This window comes from Gorilla gorilla, chromosome 21, assembly GCF_029281585.2.
Source record: "Gorilla gorilla gorilla isolate KB3781 chromosome 21, NHGRI_mGorGor1-v2.1_pri, whole genome shotgun sequence".
NCBI classification, from domain to species: domain Eukaryota; kingdom Metazoa; phylum Chordata; class Mammalia; order Primates; family Hominidae; genus Gorilla; species Gorilla gorilla.
In genome coordinates this window covers 45,979,470-45,999,655 of record NC_073245.2, presented here as the reverse complement: position 1 = coordinate 45,999,655, position 20,186 = coordinate 45,979,470, and the positions used below count along the sequence as shown (strand labels likewise).

Genomic DNA, 20,186 nt, shown 5'->3' with positions numbered 1-20,186 from the left:
TGGCAAGTCTGAAGGGGCCGGGCAGCCTCACCGCGCTTGTTTTTGGTGCCGTGCTTCTTGGCGGCCGTCAGCTCCTGCTCGATTTTCTTCTCCAGGAACTCCTGTTTCTTGCTTAACATCTCTTCCGTGTCCCGCAGCCGCTGGATGGCCTCCTGGGGGGTCGGGCCGCCCTTGCCGGCCTTACCCCCTCCAGCCCCGAACAGCTTCCCGAACACCGACATGGTTGCTGCTCGCCGCGCCGGCCTTCGCCGCCCGCTCCGGCTCGGCTCGGCTCGGCTCGGCTCGGGTCGGCTCCGGCGCCCGCTCCCAGTCCCGCCGCTCCCTGCCGCTGCAGGCCTCTCCGCCTCCGCCTCCGCCTCCGCCCCGCAGCTGGGCCCGGCCGCGCCACCTCCCACAGGCCCCCACGCCCGGCCCGGCAGGCGTCAGGGCAACGAGCCACTGACTACAACTCCCAGTGGGCAACGCGCCGGCCGCGCCTCAAATCTAATAGGGGGGAGCGCGCTGTATGCCGGGAAGCTATAGTCTTCCGGCTTCAGGCACTCCCCGGCGCGTCTTTTTGCTGTAGCTGGGGTCAAAGGGCGTGTGGCATTCTGGGAAATGTAGTCTCCTTGGCCTGCGCTCTGTAGGCGTGGCAGAACAGTAAGAGAAATGACAGTAAGTGTGCAACACTGCTCAAAAATTTATTGCTAGTATGGGATACCGCCATGCTTGAACTTCACATGTATATTCATGTGAAGTTGTCTTAAAAGCGTGAAGGCAACAGTTGTTTCCAATTTCAACCTGTCAATTCTGTGGTCACAGAAGCAAAGCAGTATCTTCTCCAGTTAAGTACGGTAGTGTCCCCCTTATCTGAGATTTTACTTTGAGCAGTTTCACTTGGCCAGCTAAGGTCTGACAGTATTAAATAGAAAATTCCAGAAATAAACAGTTCATAAGTTTTTAATATCCATTGGCCTAATGAAATCTCGTGCTATCCTGTTCCATCCCACCTGCGATGTGAATCATCCCTTTGTCCAACATACCTCTACCATCCGTTAGTTACTTACCAGCTTAGGAGTTATCAGATGGACTGTCACGGTGTTGCAGTGCTTTGATTCGAGTAACCCTCATTTTACTATGTAATGGCCCCAAAGTGCAAGAGTAGTAATGCTGGCAGTTTGGATATGCCAAAATGAAGCTGTAAAGTGCTTCCTTTAAATGTAAAGGTGGAAGTTCTGAGCTTAAGAAAAAAAATCGTATGCTGAGCTTACTGAGGTCTGCAGTAAGAACGAATCTTCTAGCCCTAGAATTGTGAAAGAGGAAAAAGAAATTCATGTTGGTTTTGCTGTCGTGCCTCAAACTGCAAAAGTTACAGCCACAGTGTGTGATAAGTGCTTAGTTAACATAGAAAAGGCATTAAGTTGTATCCTTACTTACAGGGGAAAAAAAGAAAATAAATTTTTTTTACAAAAGAAAAGAAAAAGCATTAAGCTTATAGGTGGAAGACACGAACAAAAAATGTGTTCCAACTGACAGCAACCTGTTACCCCCCAGAAAGCATTGAGCCTGTATAAAGGCTTCAGCAAGGAATCTCCTAAAACCAGTGGCACCAAGCCACTTACTGAAAGTAATGGATGGTTGCACTGACTTAGGAATAGGTTTAGACTGCAAAATATAAAAATTACTGGATGGGCTGGGCACAGTGGCTCACACCTGTAATCCCAGCATTCTGGCAGGCCTAGGCAGGCGGATCACGAGGTCAGGAGATCGAGACCATCCTGGCTAACAAGGTGAAACCCCATCTCTACTAAAAATACAAAAAAATTAGCCGGCCGTGGTGGCACGCGCCTGTAGTCCCAGCTACTCGGGAGGCTGAGGCAGGAGAATGGCGTGACCCGGGAGGCAGAGCTGGCAGTGAGCCGAGATGGCACCACTGCACTCCAGCCTGGGCAACAGAGTGAGACTCCGTGTCAAAAAAAAAAAAAAAAAAAAAAGTTACTGGAGGTTGGGTGCAGTGACTCACGCCTGTAATTCCAGCATTTTGGGAGACCAAGGCAGGTGGATCGCTTGAGCCCAGGAGTTGAGGCCAGCCTGGGCAACATGGCGAAACCCCGTCCCCACAAAAAATACAAAATTTAGCTGGGCATGATGGCACAGGCCTATAGTCCCAGCTGCTCAGGAGACTGAGCCATGAAGATCATCTGAGCCTAGGAGTTTGAAACTGCAGTGAGCTGTGATCTCACCACTGCACTCGAGCCTGGGTGACAGAGTGAGACCCTGTCTCAAATAAATAAATAAATATTACTGGAGAGGCTACAGCAAGACAAGTTGGTGGAGAAGGATTTGGGGACATGATTGATGAAGAAGTGGAAGATCATATTGAAGGCCACTGGGAAGTGTTAACAAATGTGGAATTGGAAGAACTTGTCAAGTCATCTATAGAGAAAGAGGAAAATGAAGGAGAAACAGAAACAGAACCAGCAATATGGGTGTTATCAAAATTTGCCGAGTGTTTCAAATTGCACAGACATTAAAGGACAAAATTATGGAATACAATCCTCAGATACAACACAGCATTAAAATCGCTCGTGTAGTCACCAAAGGATTACAACTTCTGCAGCCACACTTCTATGAATTAAAAAGAAAGAGGCCAGGCATGGTGGCTAACTCCTGTAATCCTAGGACTTTGGGAGGCCGAGGTGGGCAGATCACTTGAGGCCTGGAGTTTGAGACCAGCCCGGCCATCGTGGTGAAATCCTGTCTCTACTAAAAATACAAAAATTCACCAGGCATGGTGGCGTGCACCTGTAATCCTAGCTACTTGGGATGCTAAGGCAGAAGAATTGCTTGAACCCCAAGAGGCAGAGATTACAGTGAGCCGAGATTGAGCCACTGCACTCCAGCCTGGGCGACAGAGACTCTTTCTCAAAAAAAAAAAAAAAAGAATTAAATAGAAAGAGATGGCCAGGTGCAGCGGCTCATGCTTGTAATCTCAGCACTTTGGGATGCTGAGGTAGGCGGGTCACTTGAGCTCACAAGTTTGAGACCAGCCTGGGCAACATGGTGAAACCTCATCTCTACAAAAAATGCAAAAAACTAGCTGGGTGTGGTGGCGCACACCTGCAGTCCCAGCTACTCAGGAGGCTGAGGTGGGAGGATCACCTGAGCCCAGGAGGTTGAGGCTGCAGTGAGCCATGATCACACCAGTGCACTGAAACCTGGGCACTGAAATGCTATCTCAGAAAAAGAAAGAAAGAGACAACTTCCAGTAATAATGTTCTTCCAAAAGTTTTTGGCAAAAACGCAATTATCCAAGGACCCCCAATCATCGGTTGACATCGTCTGATCCTGATATCCAACCATTGACATCGTCATAGCTCAATGATCCAGGATCACCCAAAGCAGATGGTCCTCCTGACATCTCAAATGGTCAGTAGTAGCCTAATGCTACCTCATAATGCCTGTGTCATTCACCTCACTTCATCTCATCACATAGGGATTTTGACATCGCGCATAATCTCAAGAAGAAGGGTGAATACAGTACAGTAAGACATTTTGAGAGAGAGACCACATTCACAAAACTGAATACAGTATATTGTTATAATTGTCCCATTTTATTAATAGTTATTAATCTCTTACTGTGCCTAATTTATAAATTAAACTTTATCATAGATGTATATATATAGAAAAAACACAGTATATATAAAGTTCAGTACTATTTATGTTTTCAGGCATCCACTTGCAGGTACACCTGAGGATAAAGGAGAACTATTGTATTTGAAAAACAACAATAATTAACATTGATGCACATTCTGTGATTGCACAATCGATGCACATTCTGGCATTGTGCAAAGTGCTGTACATATAATATCACAGTTGGCCGGGCGCAGTGGCTCATGCCTGTAATCCCAGCACTTTGGGAGGCCAAGGCAGATGGATCATGAGGTCAGGAGTTCGAGACCAGCCTGGCCAACATGGTGAAACCCCGTCTCTACTAAAAATACAAAAATTAGCCAGGCATGGTGGTATGTGCCTGTAATCCCAGTGACTTGGGAGGCTGAGGCAGGAGAATCACTTGAACCCCAGAGGCAGAGTTTGCAGTGAGCTGAGATTGCGCCACTGCACTCCAGCCTGGGTGACAGAGCAAGACTCCATCTCCAAAAAAAAAGAAAAAAAAAACACATTTAATTATCATAAGCAGCCTAGGACAGATAATACTGTTCCTATTTTATAGGGGAGTAAACCAAGATTCAGAGAAATCAAGTGACTGACTGACTAGCCCTGTCTTTGCAAATGTTCTTCCCTCTACCTGGAATGCCTTTCTACTCTTCATTCACCTAACAGATCCTTTGAAACCTAGCAGAAGCTAAGGGCCTTGGCACTGAACTTTGATAGCAAAGGTTCAAAACCCAGCCTTGACTACTTACTTGGGCAAGTTATTTCCCCTACTCTCTGTGCCTCCCTTCCTGCAAGTGTAAACTGGAGATGATCATAATAGGACCACTTCAAGCTTATGTGAGATATAGAATGTAAAGTACTTGCTGAGCATAGACTTGGCACCTAGCGGATGCTCAAAAATGTGTATTTTATTCTTAGGTATTCTGTCATCTTTATAGGCAATAAGAATTGAACCAGACTCAGAACTTTCAAAAGTGGCAGAAGCGTTGAGGACTTTTTTGCCTCTGCAATAAATAGACGCAGCTAATTGTGGTACCACATTTCATTGTTTTTCCATCGTCTTTGGTGTCAAGCATCACTTCTCTAGACTCTTAGTGGTGGATAAAAAGGGGGAAAAAATCACTTCTCCATCCATTAGCAGTGAGGCTGCTGTTAGTAGCCAGTAGTTGCCCCAAGCCTACCATTCTAATTTGCTGCTTCCAATCTTTTGCATGTGTTAACCTTGCATGAAAACAAAGAATAGCCGGGCGCAGTGGCTCACGCCTGTAATCCCAGCACTTTGGGAGGCCGAGATGGGCGGATCACGAGGTCAGGAGATCGAGACCGTCCTGGCTAACACAGTGAAACCCCGTCTCTACTAAAAATACAAAAAAATTAGCCGGGCGTGGTTGCAGGCGCCTGTAGTCCCAGCTACTCGGGAGGCTGAGGCAGGAGAATGGCCTGAACCCAGGAGGCGGAACTTGCAGTGAGCCGAGATCTCACCACTGCACTACAGCCTGGGTGATAGAGCGAGACTCCGTCTCAAAAAAAAAAAAAAAAAACAAAGAATAAACCAATTCTAAATGAGGAGCTGAAATGCTCTCCCATGAAGAAAAATACAGCTTCTCAAAGGTATTTTTTATTCCTTCCTGTACTATTCAAATATGTGAAGTTGCTCAGGATCAGAGTTTCAAATAAATGAGAGCTTAGCTGGACTTTTCCTCTATTAGTTTATATGTGAGTCTTATCTCCTCCCTCAGACTATGATTTACATTTGGACAAAAGCCATGAGTTGGATGTTGTTGTTGTTTTAATCAGCCACAACCTCCAACCCTGCACATACAGGCAGCCATTCCCAGAGGATGGTAGAGTTCATTTCACCCAATTTCGTGGTTGGAATAAGTTTTTCAAATGTGAGAGACATGCTAGAACTGTCAAGAATTCACAGGAGTATTGTTAAACATTAAGTCACATTTGTGTTTGTTCCGTAATTGAGACATTGCAATGTTTTAGCAAAGTAAAAGAGAAAAACAAAGAGGCTTCAGTCAAGCCACCTCATGGGTGCAGCAGCCCCTCCACATCTAAGCAGTCTGCCTCATCACCTCTTATCTAAGTCAAGTTGCTCCCAGGTACATAGGTAGCAAAACACTTGCTGGGTTGGAGCCATTACCCAAAGGATATATGAACAGGAAGATGCTGTGGACCTCACCACCATCAGTTTCATACAGCTGTGCGGTAAACTGAGGGTGATAACAGAGCCCCTCATGTTCTAACTCTGGGAGCCCAGAAAAATATCTTGGGGATATGACAGCAGAAGCCTCAGATTTAATCTTGAGTACTGTATTAGTCTGTTTTCATGCTTCTGATAAAGGCATACCCAAGACTGGGCAATCTACAAAAAGAAAGAAGTTTAATTGGACTTATAGTTCCATATGGCAGGGGAAGCCTCACAATCATGGCAGAAGGCAAGGAAGAGTAAGTCCCGTCTTACATGGATAGCAACAGGCAAAGAGAGAATGAGAGCCAAGAGAAAGGGATTTCTCCTTGTAAAACCACCAGATCTCATGAGACTTATTCACTACCACAAGAACAGTATGGGAGAAACCGCTGCCATGATTTAATTATCTCCTACCAGGTCCCTCCCACAACAATGGGAATTATGGGAGATATAATTCAAGATGAGATTTGAGTGGGGACACAGCCAAACTATATCAAGTACCAACTACAAGCAATTAGTGTTGGCCACCTGGACCGCTGGGTTGAAAAGAATTTTGAGGCTGCATCAGAAGTTCTTGTAAAAAAAGTGCCAAGATTGGCCTGGCATGGCAACTCACACCTGTAGTCTCAGCACTTTGGGAGGCCAAGATGGGAAGATTGCTTGAACTCAGGAGTTTGAGACCAGCCTGGGCAACATAGGGACACTCAGTCTCAAGAAATAATTAAAAATTACCTGGGCATGGTGGCACACACCTATGGTCCCAGTTATTCGAGAGGCTGAGGCAGGAGGATCACTTGAGCCCAGGAGGTTGAGGCTGCAGTGAGCTGTGAACATGCAACTGCCCTCCAGCCTGAGTGACAGAGTGAGACACTGTCTCAAAAAAAGAAAAAAAAGTGCTCAAGATGGATTTGTGATGTCTACCCAGGGTATGGGATGGGGAGTGGTGACACATGGGCAAAGTAGCTGCCATCCTGGCTGAGAATTCAGCTGCCATAAATAGAGATTCACAGAGTGGACTGGCTCAATACTGGAGAGCCCTGGGCTTTGCTGGTCTGTATTTTTCTGGTGTCTCAGAAAAATGCACAGCCTTTTCAAACTTTGCCCAACTCGTATTAACTTATTCAAAACTGTGTGAAAAAGAATGAGCCACTGATACATGCAAGAATTTGGATGACTCACAGATATTATGCTGAGTGAAATAAACCAGATACAAAAGCCTGTATGACTCCATATATACGAAGCTCAAAAACAGGCAAAACTAATCTATGGTGTTAGGAATCAGAATAATGGTTATGTCCAGGGAGGTACAGACCAGGAAGAGGACCCTTACGAGGTGCTAACAGGTTCAATAGCAGGATCCAGAGGTGTTCACATGGCTGTATACAAATTAATCAGTTTTTATACTTAAGACAAGTGCCCTTTACGTATCTTATGTACTTTATTAAACATGTTATATTACAATTTAAAACAACATCTCTAGGCTGGGCATGGTGGCTTATGCCTGTAATCCTAGCACTTTGAGAGGCCGAGGTGGGTGGATCACTTGAGCTCAGGAGTTCGAGACCAGCCTGACCAACATGGTGAAACCCCAAGTCTACTAAAAAAATGTGAAAATGAGCCAAGCATGGTGGTGCACACCTGTAATCCCAGCCACTCAGGAGGCTGAGGCAGGAGAATCGCTTGAACCCAGGAAGTGGAGGCTGCAGTGAGCCGAGATCATGCCACTGCACTCCAGCCGGGGCAACATAGCAAGACTCCATCTCAAAAATAAGTAAATAAGTAAATAAATAAATAAATAAATAAATAACATCTCTAGCTGGGCATAGCAGCTCATGCCTGTAATCTCAGCACTTTGGGAAACCAAGGTGGGAGGATTGCTTGAGGCCACAGTTCAACACCATCCTGGGCAACATAGTGAGATCTCTTCTCTAGAAAAAAATTTAAAAATTAGCCGGGCATGGTGGTGCAAGCCTGTAGTCTGGGCTACTTGGGAAGCTGAGGTAGAAAAATTGCTTGGGCCCAGGAGTTCAAAGCTACAGTGAGCTATGATGACGCCAATGCACTCCGGCCTGGGCAACAGAGGGAGACCCTGTTTCAAAAAAGAAACGAACAACAACAAAAAAACATACACACACAAAGTATCTCTAATAAGAGCAGCAACAGAAGAATAGTTTTTATTTGCAAAGTGCCTTTGCACACAAAAATCCCATCTTATCTCCATCATCCCTCTAAGCCCCATGAAATAAGCATTACTATCCACCTCCATTTTACAGTTGAGGAAACTGAGGCCCAAAGAAGTAGGAATTGACTAAAGTCACATGGTTAAAGATACCCAGCCATATATTTGTAACCTTCTTTGAAAACATTAATTATGAAATGAGGCCGGGCACGGTGGCTCACACCTGTAATCCCAGCACTTTGGGAGGCCGAGATGGGAGGATCACCTGACGACAGGAGTTTGAGACCAGCCTCAACATGGAGAAACCCCATCTCTACTAAAAATACAAAATTACCCGGGCATGGTGGTGCATGCCTGTAATCCCAGCTACTCGGGAGGCTGAGGCAGGAGAATTGCTTGAACCTGGGAGGCGGAGGTTGCAGTGAGCCGAGATCACACCATCACACTCCAGTCTGGGCAACAAGAGTGAAACTCCGTCCCAAAAAAACAAAAAAATTATGAAATAAAACCTTAATTATGAAACTTGGTCTCACATAATTATACCAAATTAAATACAGAGGACTTCGCTGATTTTTAGTTGTAAAAAAGAGTTCATCCAATATTCTCTCCTGATTAAACAAAAAACAAACAAACAAACAAAAAAACAAAACCTGAAACACTCAGCCAACTAGGAAGAGGAGAGAACTTCTCAACCTGGCAAAAGGCATCTGTGCAAAACCCACAGCTAACATCACACTTAATGGTGAAGACAAAGGCCGAAAGCTTTCCCCCTAAGATCAGGAATAAGATAAGGATGCCTACTCTCATCACTTCCAATCAACATTGTACTGAAAGTTCTTGCCAGGGCAATTAATCAAGAAAAATAAATAAAAGGCATCCAGATTGGAAAAGCAGAGGTAAAACTATTTCTATTTGTAGATGACATGGTCTCATATAGAGAAAAACCTAAAGAATACACAGAAAGCTATTAGAACTAAAATGAGTTCAGCAAAGTTCAACAATATCAACAAAAAAAATAAGTTGTATTTCTGTACATTAGCAATGAGCAATATGAAAATGATATTAAGAATCATTTCCATTTACAATAGCATCAAAAATAATAAAACATTTAGCAATAAATTTAACCACGGAAAGGAAAGGCTTGTCCTCTGAAAAGTACCAAACCTTGTTGAAAGAAATTAAGGAAGACCTAAATAAATGGAAAGACATTCTATGTCCATGGATTAGAAGACTTAATTGTTAAGATAGCAACACTCTCCAAATTGCTCAACAGATTCAATACAAGTCTTTCAAAATCTGAGCTGCATTTTTTGCAGAAATGGACAAGTTTATCCCACACCTCATATGGAATCGCAAGAGACCCTGAATAGTCAAAACAATATTCAAAAAGAAAAATAAAGTTGGAAGATTCACATGTCCTGATTTCAAAACTTACTGCAAAGCTACACTAAAGAAGTTTATCAATCAATTGAATAGAATTGAGAGTACAAAAATAAACCTATACATCTATAGTCAATTGATTTTCAACAAGTGTGCTAAGACCATTAAATGGGGGAAGCATAGTCTTTTCAACAAATGGTGCTAAGACAGCTGGGTATCCAAATGCAAAGGAATGAGGCCAGGCCCTGTGGCTCATGCCTGTAATCCCAGCACGTTGGGAGGCCAAGGCAGAAGGATCGCAGGAGCCCAGGAGTTCAAGACCAGCCTAGGTAACATAGTGACACCCCAGCTATACAAAAAAATAATAATAATAAATAAAATTAGCCGGGCGTGGTGGTGTGTGCCTGTAGTCTCAGTTACTCAGGAGGCTAAGGTGGAAGGATCACTTGAGCCCAGGAGTTCGAGGCTGCAGTGAGCTGTGATTTCATCACTCTACTCCAGCCTGGGTGACAAAGTGAGACCCTGTCACCCAGGCTGACCCTATATGAAATGTCCAAAATAGTCAAATCCATAGAGATAGAAAGCAGATTAGTGGTTGCCAGGGTCCAGAGAGGGGGAAAAAGGAGAATGACTGCTTAATGGGTACAGGGTTTCTTTTTGGGATGATGAAAATGTTATGTAACTAGATTGTGGCGATGGTTACACAATATTGTGAATGTACTAAAAAAGAGCTGAATTGTATACTTTAGTTAAAATGGTGAGTTTTTTTTTTTTGGCTTTTTTTTTTTGGTAGATGGAGTCTCACTCTGTTGCCCAGACTGGAGTGGAGTGGTGCAATCTTGGCTCACTGCAACTTCTGCCTCCCAGGTTCAAGCAATTATCCTGCCTCAGCCTCCTGAGTAGCTGAGATTACAGGTATTGCCACCACACCTGGCTAATTTTTTGCATTTTTAGTAGAGATGGGGTTTCACTATGTTGGCCAGGGTGGTCTCAAACTCCTGACCTCAGGTGATCTGCCCGCCTCAGCATCCCAAAGTCCTGGGATTACAGGCATCAGCCACCGCGCCCGCCCAAAATGGTGAATTTTATGTCATGTGAATTTTATCTCAATTTTTATTTTTATTGTTTGAGACAAAGAGTCTCGCTTTGTTGCCCAGGCTGGAGTGCAGTGGCACAATCTCGGCTCATAGCAACCTCCACCACCCAGTTTCAAGTGCCCACCACTACACCTGGCTAATTTTTGTATTTTCAGTGGATACAGGGTTTCCCCATTTTGGCCAGGCTGGTCTCGAACTCCTGACCTCAGGAGATCCGCCTACCTTGGCCTCCCAAAGTTTTGGATTACAGGCTACAAACACCATGCCCGGCCTTATCTCAATTTTTTTTTTTTTTTGAGACAGAGTTTCACTCTTGTTGCCCAGGCTGGAGTGCAATGGCAAGATCTCGGCTCACTGCAACCTCCGCCTCCCAGGTCCCGGTTCAAGCAGTTCTCCTGCCTCAGCCTCCTGAGTAGCTGGGATTACAGGCATGCGCCACCACGCCCAGCTAATTTTCATATTTTTAGTACAGACAGGGTTTCACCATGTTGGCCAGGCTGCTCTCAAACTCCTGACCTCATGATCTGCCTGCCTCAGCCTCCCAAAGTGCTGGGATTACAGGTGTGATCCACTGCGCCCGGCCCCTTATCTCAATTTTTAAAAGTGTGTTGAAGTAATGAAGAGAGAACATGTTTTGGTGCCTACCACACAGACCTAGATTAGAATTGGGGCTCTGCCATTCAGCCATGTGCTTTACCTGCCTTGGTTTTCCTGTCTGTGCAACAGAAATAACACTATATTCCTCACCAGGCCATTCTGATGATTCAGTGACAACACAGACAAAGGCCTTAGCACAGAGTATGTATTCAACAGATATTTATGAAATAATAACAGGATTAATAATCATTAACATCCATGGAACTCTCACTCTGACAGCTTACATAGAATATCTCATTTATTTACTTATTTTTATTTTATTTTATTTTATTTTTTGAGACAGGGTCTCACTCTGTCACCCAGGCTGGAGTGCAGTGGCACGATCATGGCTCACTGCAACCTCTGCCTCCCAGGCTCAAGCGATCCTCCCACCTCAGCCTCCCGAGTAACTGTGACCACAAGTGTGTGCCACCACACCCAGCTAATTTTTGTATCTTTTGTAGAGACAGGGTCTCCCTATGTTGCCCAAGCTGGTCCTAAACCCCTGGACTCAACTGATTCTCCCCACTTGGCCTCTCAAAGTGCTGGGATTACAGGTGTCAGCCATCACGCCCAGCCAGATTATCTCATTTAATCATCCAACTATAGTTCTATGAGGCAGTTACAGATTACAGCTGAGGAAACAGAAGCTTGGAGAGGTTGAATAACTTGCCGAAGATCACACCATTATTGAGTGGTCTGGTTGGCACTTGAACCATGAGAAAATAACAGAGAATCTTCATCAGCACTTTATGCTAAGCCAGACACTGAGCCGAGGATTTTACATGCATTACCTCATTTAGCCCACACAACAACTATATGAGGTAGGCTTTATTGTTCCCATTTTATACATTAACAGAGGTTGGACAGCTTGCCTAAGATCACACACTTGTAGGAGGCAGAGCTGGGATTCTTACTGTAAAGGCAACCAGTTTAGCCACTGTGCTATTCTGCCTACATGCAAATAATGAATGAACAGAGAGACACTCACACCTACAAACTGGTAAATAAATAAAGTGTGGTGGGCCTGGGAGCAGGTCTCACCTCCCAGGGGAGTGGGGCAAAGTAAGCGATGGGGGCAGGAAAGGCCCAACCCAGCAGAACTTGAGGGGTTAAGTGAGGAGTGAGGGGGAGGCGGGTGAGATTGTTGACCAGAAAGGACCCTACACTTGTGCTAGTGGTGGGTTACAGGGCCTGCTCCATACCCATTTGTCTGACCACATGCAGGCCATGCAGCAGGCCCTAGACGGCCACACAGGCTCCAGTCAATGATTGTGACTCCCTGGACTTTACCCCAGGGAAACCCTCATCCTCACCCAGGCGCAGGCCCAAGGCACAGGTAGACTAGAAGTCTCCCTGCACGAGGAAGAAAAAGTCCACATCCAATCCCTTAGAATATCCTGTTGGCTCTATCCTCAAAATATATCCAGAACGCTATCATTTCTTACCATCTTCATTGCGGTCACTCTGGTCAAAGCCACCATCATCTCTTGCCTGCACTATTGCAGTAGCCTCCTGGTGGGCAGGATAATGGTCCTTCAAAGACGTCTATGTCCTCATCCCCAGAATCTCACCTTAAATGGACTTTGTAGAAGTGTTAAGGAGCTTGAAATGATGAGATTATTGTGGATTATCCAGCTGGCCTCAATGTAATCACAAAACAGAAGCAAGAGGTTTCAGAGTCAGAGACTGGCAGGATGCTGCCCTTCTGCCTTTGAATGGAGAAAGGCGCCACAAGCCAAGGAATGTAGGTGGCTTCTAGAAACCGGAAAAGACAATGGAACAGATTCTCCCCTAGAGCCTCCGGAAGGACACAGCCCTGCCAACACTTGATTTTAGTCCAGTGGGAACCATATCAGACTTCTGACCTCCAGAGTGATAAGATCTGTGTTGGTTTAAGCCACTAAGTTTCTAATTCTTTATTACAGAAGCAAGAGGAACCTAATACTCTTCCTCATTGGCCTTCCTGTCTCCATCTTTATTCCTTCCAGCTCATTCTCTACATGGTAAGCAGAGGTATCCTTTAAAAAATATGTGTTTGGCTGGGCACAGTGGCTCATCCCTATAATCCCAGCATTTTGGGAGGCCGAGGCAGGCGGATCACTTGAGGCCAGGAGTTCAAGACCAGCCTGGGTAACATGGTGAAACCCTATCTTTACTAAAAATACAAAAATTAGCCGGGCATGGTGGTGTGCACCTGTAGTCTCAGGAGGCAGGGGCACAAGAATCGCTCGAACCTGGGAGTTGGAGGTTGCAGTGAGCCGAGATCACGCCACTGCACTCCAGCCTGGGTGACAGAGAGAGATTCTGTCTCAGGAAAAAAAAAAAAATTATATATATATATATTTTTTTTGACATCTGACATATATATATATACACACACATATATATACACACATATATATACATATATATGTACACACACACACATATATATGTTTTGACATTGGACATACATATGTATGTCGGATCCAGTCACTGAATGCTCACAATCCTCCAATGGCTCTCCACATCCCTCAAGTAAAACCCAAAGTCCTTTCAATGTCCCTCAAGTCCCTACATGATGTCACGATTTTCCCGTCACCTCCTTGCCCTCCCCCTTTCCAGTGCCTCACTCCAATCACACTGGCCCCTCTACTCTTCCTCAAACACACCAGCACCCCCCAAACTCTCAAAACCTCTACTCACCTCTACTTTTTTTCCTTCTCTATAGTACTCGTCACCTCCTAGCATCTATAACTTACTTATTTACTTTGTTGTTTATCTTCTGCTTCCTCCACAAAGGATCTCCACAAATGATTGTTTTGCTCATGATGTATCATCAAAGAACTATGCTTGGCACGTAGTAGGTACTCAAGAAATATTTGACCAATAAATAAGTGGACTGAGGTAGCAGTGGCCTGGGAAGCAGCGTTGCCTTGATGAGACTTTGGACAAGACTTTTTCTCTCCCTGGGCCTGTTTATTCTCTGTAATTCTTCAAAGGACCCAAGGCCCTAAAGTTGGGCCTTGGCCTCCTGCCTCTGGGTTCTGTGCCTAAGCCTGCCTGAGGCACCCTCAGCTAGTAAGAAGTCACTGCCAATCCTTAGATGGAGCCTGCTCACCTCCCTTCAGGCCCTGAAAGCCTTGTGTGGAGGGGGGGGGGTCACGTGCTGGCAGCCTTGGGGGTTGGGAGCACCAGTAGCTGCCACCTCCACTCCTTCCTCCCCAAAGGAGACAAAACTAGTCCAACCAGTTCTCCTGGGCCACAGGGACACCTGCTCTGTCGACCGAGACTTCCAAGCCACCTGCCTTAGTCATTTGGCCCAGATATTCTCTGCTCCCTCTTTGAACAAAGGAAGATATCCTTTTATATCAGACATTACTTCCCAGGACCCTGGGTCAGTCATATCTCGGTCTACATGACAGATTCTCCCTTGGCCTCCCTGGGGTGAGAGGAGCGGGTGGGTAAAGTGAGCCTTCTTCTCTCAAAGTGCTGTTGTTTATTCATTCGACAAATATTGATTGAACAATTCCTGGGAAGGTCTAAGCACTGTAGATACTTCAGGAACAAAACAGACAAAAGTCGATGCCTTTGTGGACCTTTTGTTTCTAATGAGGACAACAGACAATAAACAAATGTCTAATATAATGTCAAGGGTGACGTATAAAAATAAAATAGGGTAAGGAATGCGAGAATGATGGAGGTGGGGCTATGTTACACAGATTGACCAAGGAAAACTTATCAGAGGAAATGAGTTTTTTTGTTTATTTATATATTTATTTATTTATTTTGAGACAGAGTCTCACTCCGTTGCCCAGGCTGGAGTGCAGTGGCATGATCTCAGCTCACTGCAACCTTCACCTCCCCGGTTCAAGTGATTCTCCAGCCTCAGCCTCCCGAGTAGCTGGGATTACAGGCACACACCACCATGCCCGGCTAATTTTTTGTATTTTTTAGTAGAGACAGGGTTTTGCCACGTTGGCCAGGTTGGTCTCAATCTCCTGACCTCATGATCCACCCACCTCAGCCTCCCAGAGTTCTGGGATTACAGGTGTGAGCCACCACGCCTGGCCCAAATGTCCCAATTTTTTACATTTTCTAATTGCTTCTGGAGTATAGGAGCATAGTAGATTTGTATATATTGATCTTGTTATTATTTCAGCACCCTTGCTATTATCTCACCCTTTCCAATCCTGATACTATTTATTTCTTTTTCTTGCTCTATTATTCTGGCCAGGCCGCTAATGTAATATTGGAGTCATTAACAGCAGGCATCCTTGTGTCATTCCTGACATTTCACCACTGTAGTATATTTTAAATTTGTTTTTAAATGTTGGCTTACTTTTTCAGACACTGTGAATGCCAAACTGTCTGGAGGCTGCCATGAGCGGCCAATTTGTGATCTCTGCTTTACCTGAATTATTTCCGTGAATTGTGACATCAACCTCGCCAGGTAGGTACTATTATTCTCCACACTGATACGAGGAAACTGAGGTTCAGAAAGGTGAAGTGACTTGCCATAGTCACACAGCTAGGAGGGGGCAGAGCCAGAATTCAAACCCAGCTCTGCTTGATACCAAAGACTGTAATCTTTCTCTTTTTTTTTTTTTTTTTTTTTTTGAGACAGAGTTTACTCTTAGAGTAAGAGTCTGTCCATGAGTTTACTCTGTCACCCTGGCTGGAGTGCAATGGTGAGATCTCGGCTCACTGCAACCTCCGTCTCCCGGATTCTACAAATTCTCCTGCCTTGGCTTCCCAAGTAGCTGGGATCACAGGCACATGCAACCACGAATGGCTAATTTTTTGTAGTAGAGATGGGGTTTCGCCTTGTTGGCCAGGCTGGTCTCAAACCCCTGACCTCAGGTGATCCGCCCATCTTGGCCTCCCAAAGTGCTGGGATTACAGGAGTGAGCCACCACACCCGGTAAAAAACTGTGATCTTTCTGGGGGTGGAGTGAGACCCTGGATGCCTAGGCCAGCCCCTTTTTATGCTCCACTCTGTCCAGCATCTTGGAGTTCGGTGGCAGACCCTGGGGTCCTGGAGCAGCTATCACCAACTTTCTTTTTTATTATTTATTTATTTATTTATTTATTTATTTATTTATTTATTTAATGAGACAGAGTCTTGCTCTCCCCCAAGCTGGAGAGCGGTGGCATGATCTCGGCTCACTGCAACCTCCGCCTCCTGGGTTCAAGCGATTCTCCTGCCTCAGCCTCCCAAGTAGCTGGGACCAGCTCCAGGGCCACCACATCTGGCTAATTTTTTGTATTTTTAGTAGAGACAGGGTTTCACCATGTTAGCCAGGATGGTCTTGATCTCCTGTCCTCGTGATCTACCCGCCTCGGCCTCTCAAAGTGCTGGGATTTGTCACCAACTTTCTGTTAAACATTATAGCTGATCTTGGTATGTCCTTATCTGTGGCTTGTCTCTGCTACTTCCCTCCTGTGTGACTTTGGGCTGCTTAACCTTAATGTGCCTTTTGCCTCATCTCAGCTGCAAAATGGGCTTAAAAGTAGTGCCTACATTGAGGTGCTGGGGATGGTGCCAGGCATTCGATAACTAATAAATGTTAGTTCTCATGATTACCAGTAGACGTGTATGCCTGTGTGCACTGACAGGAAGAAGCTATAGAAAAACCACTTAAATAGTTATATTAGGAAGAAGATGTCATTTTTTTTTTTTTTTTTTTGAGACGGAGTTTCACTCTTGTCACCCAGATTGGAGTGCAATGTCACGGGATCTCAGCTCACCGCAAACTCTGCCTCCCGGGTTCAAGCGATTCTCCTGCCTCAGCCTCCCAAGTAGCTGAGATTACAGGCATGTGCCACCACGCCCAGCTAATTTTTTTGTATTATTAGTAGAGATGGGGTTTCACCATGTTGGCCAGGATAGTCTCAAACTCCTGACCTCGGGTGATCCACCCGCCTCGGCCTTCCAAAATGCTGGGATTATAGGAGTGAGCCACCACACCCGGCTGAAGATGTCGTTCTTCACATTTCTTTCAATGCCATTGTTACAACTTTTAAAAATGTTCACTGTCTCCCATGACTCCTTCATTATGTGGAGAATAAAGTCCAGATTCCTTAACCCACATCTAAGGCCCTCTCTGATTCATCAACCCACACTTCAATAGTGGAAAGTGGCTAAGAACCCATGGAGGCAGGCTGCCGTGGCTTGAGTCCCAGCTCTGCAGCTTTCCTGGCTGTGTGAGCTTGGGTAAGGAAGTTTACCCCTCTGGGCCTGGGTTTTCTCAGCTGTAAAATACAGAAAGTAACAGCACTCACATGACAGGCTGAGGCGATGTGACTGTAAATAGCCTGGCACAGTGTCCCTCGTGTGGAGAAGCTGAAGCAACAGCCATGATCATTATCCACCTACTCCTCTGAGACCTCTGGTCATCCTGGAACATCCGCCGGCCCCAGAACATAGCAGGCCCAGCACTGTCCCACCCCAAGGTGTTTGCACGCGCCCTGCTCTCACCCAGCACACCTTCCCCTATCCATCCACCCATCAAAGCACCCCGGGCCAAGGCCCAGCTCCAGGGGCATCCCCTCTGACTTCCTGTCCCCACCAGTCCCCCTCGGGCCTTTGTGCAGGCTGGTACACTTACACACCTCACCCCCATCAACTCTGTCCCTCCTGCCGCGTCACACCCTTCCTGAGGATGTGGGAAGCTGGGCCTGGCTCTGAGTTCCAGCCCTGAGATCCAACACAGATGCCTGAGGGAACTGCCAGCCTTCAAAACAATTCAGTCATCAAATGGAGTCCAACAGCCCAGAAGGGTGGCTGTGAAGATAAAAGGGAAAACACTAGTCAAGGCCCTTTTCTCCTTCCCGCCTCCTCATGAGCCCGGTCCACCTCCCACCGGGACCAGCTGAGAGGTAGGAGGAAGCACTGGACGCGGGGACATTGATGGCCTCCAGATGCCGACACGAGAGGGATTTCTGATCTTGTTTACAACGGATTTGGAGGTGGCTAACTATCCTGAATTCCCACAAGTGAGTACAAACCCCGACCCCCATGGGGTGTTGTCCTGGACTGTTTTCTGTGGATGGGTGTTCCCAATTTCCTTTCTTTTTTTTCGTTTCTTTTCTTTTTTTTTAAATCTTTGAGACAAGGGTCTTGCTCAGTTGCCCAGGCTGGAATGCAGTGGCACAATCTCAGCTCACTGCAGACTCGACCTCCTGGGCTCAAGTGATCCTCCCACATTAGCCTCCAGCATATCTGGGACTGCAGGCACCCGCCACCATGCCCAGCTAATTTTTTTTTTTTTTTTTTGAGACAGGGTCTCACTCTGTCTCCCACACTGGAGTGCAGTGGCACGATCTCAGCTCACTGCAACCTCTGTCTCCTGGGTTCAAGTGATTCTCCCGCCTCAGCCTCCCAAGTAGCTGGGAATACAGGTGTGCACCACCACACCCGGTTAATTTTTGTATTTTTACTAGAGATGAGGTTTTGCCATGTTGGCCAGACTGGTCTCAAACTCCTGATCTCAGGTGATCAGCCCACCTTGGCCTCCCAAAGTGCTGGGATTACAGACATGAGCTGCCGTGCCCAGCCTTGCTTCCCTTATCATCTCTCCAGGGCTCCCTGTGTGAGGGGCCTGGGACCCCTCAGCCACCACAAGCTTCAGAGGGGAGTGCTGCCACCTAGGGGCAAAGAAGGAAACTACCACAGCTTGGCCCAGGCCACCCGGACACGTTATGACAAAAACATTTATTGAGCACTTTCTGCGTGCCGGGCACCATGCCAAGCCCCTGGCGCACTTCATCATACTGGATCCCCAGGACAACCCTATGAGGTAGTAGTATCGTAAGCCCCATTGTACAGATGAGGAACACGGGGCTCAGAGAAGTGAAGTGACTTGCCCAAGGTCACACAGCAAGTGCACGGCAACTCTTGGATTTGAAGCCAGATCTGTCTCATAGCTGCAGTCTAGCCGTGACACCTGAGTGCCTCCTAAAAGCTACATCACAGAGCTGTCTGAGGACGCTGTGGGGAACCATCTGTGAAAAGGTGCAACACATAAACTCCGAAGAGTTTATGGCAGGCCTCCTGAAGAACAGCGGACTAGAGGCCACCCAGAGGCAGCCTGGAGACAGAGTGGGGAGGAATGCCCTGTCTCCTCTCCCAGGGGCCCCGACCACCAGCCTAGACCAGCAGGACTCTGGGCTGCTCAGGCTTCAGCCATCTCTCTCCTGCCACCATGGCTCTGCCCAGAAACCGTGGGTGGCCCTGCCCCCAACCCTAGAATGTTGCAGGGCTTTCCGGCAGGAGAGGGGCACAGGAGGGCGACCATGGGCCGAGGTTTCTGAATGACATTCAGCAGGATTTCTGCCAATGGCTCGATGGCTCGCTTCCACTGGTAAGGATCACCGGTCTGCCCCCAGGGGCCCTGGACCCAAACAGGAGCATCAGGCCTGCCCAGGAAACAGACACCTCAGGTCCGTCACTCGGAGGCCTGGATGTAGACGGGCACAGCGAGCATGGCACATGGGCCCTCGGCCCCGGCCTGCAGCTCTGCCAGAGCCAGGTTGGAGCCCAGCCCCTCAGCGTGTCCAGGTACCACCAGCTCAGGTTCTGTGCCCACCGCACCACCCACAACGATGGACAGCACCGCGTCCGGCTCTGCAAAGGGCGGCTTGCCGGGTACAGCCTCGGGCACCAGCCCAGCCCCTGTGTCCTTCAGCTCCTCCAGCCCCAGCGGGTCAGGCAAGGGGGTCACCACCTTGCGCCCACCACTGCCGCAACTGCGGGGGGCTGCCCTCCTCTGGGGGGGCCGCCGGGTTTGCAGGTCCTTGTCCTTTTGGGGGCCGAGACGACAGCGGTGATCTTTGAGGTATTTGTGGCGGGAAAAGCCCTTGGCGCAGCCAGCACAGCGGAACTTGTAGTTGCCCGTGTGGGCGCGCTGATGCTCGGCGAGGTGGGCACGGCGGCTGAAGGACTTGCTGCACAGGGCGCATTTGTGGAGCTTCATGCCTGGAGGGCAAGGGAAAGTCAGTGAGAAGCATCCAGACCTTCACCCCGCAACAGTGCCCTGTGCTGGGAATAAAATCC

General features: G+C 46.9%; 2 protein-coding genes and 1 long non-coding RNA gene across 5 annotated transcripts in view; 1 reads left to right on the top strand and 2 right to left on the bottom strand.

Moving 5' to 3' along the window:
• CHMP4B (charged multivesicular body protein 4B) overlaps positions 1 to 404 on the bottom strand; it is a 43,097-nt gene extending 42,693 nt beyond the window's left edge. The window contains exon 1 of the mRNA XM_055373338.2: positions 32 to 404. Within this exon, the coding sequence (XP_055229313.1) occupies positions 32 to 221 (190 nt within the window). The 5' untranslated portion in view covers positions 222 to 404. The remainder of the gene's footprint in view (positions 1 to 31) is intronic.
• The window catches only part of LOC115931704 (uncharacterized), a 28,640-nt gene that overhangs the window by 4,906 nt on the left and 3,548 nt on the right, over positions 1 to 20,186 (top strand). The window contains exons 2-3 of the long non-coding RNA XR_008674623.2: positions 13,075 to 13,152; positions 15,479 to 15,581. This is a non-coding gene — a long non-coding RNA (uncharacterized lncRNA). The remainder of the gene's footprint in view (positions 1 to 13,074; positions 13,153 to 15,478; positions 15,582 to 20,186) is intronic.
• The window catches only part of ZNF341 (zinc finger protein 341), a 59,376-nt gene continuing 58,016 nt past the window's right edge, over positions 18,827 to 20,186 (bottom strand). For all 3 annotated transcript variants that reach the window (XM_031004760.3, XM_031004761.3, XM_019017108.4), the window contains one exon: positions 18,827 to 20,108. In XM_031004760.3, the coding sequence (XP_030860620.1) occupies positions 19,579 to 20,108 (530 nt within the window). In that variant the 3' untranslated portion in view covers positions 18,827 to 19,578. The remainder of the gene's footprint in view (positions 20,109 to 20,186) is intronic.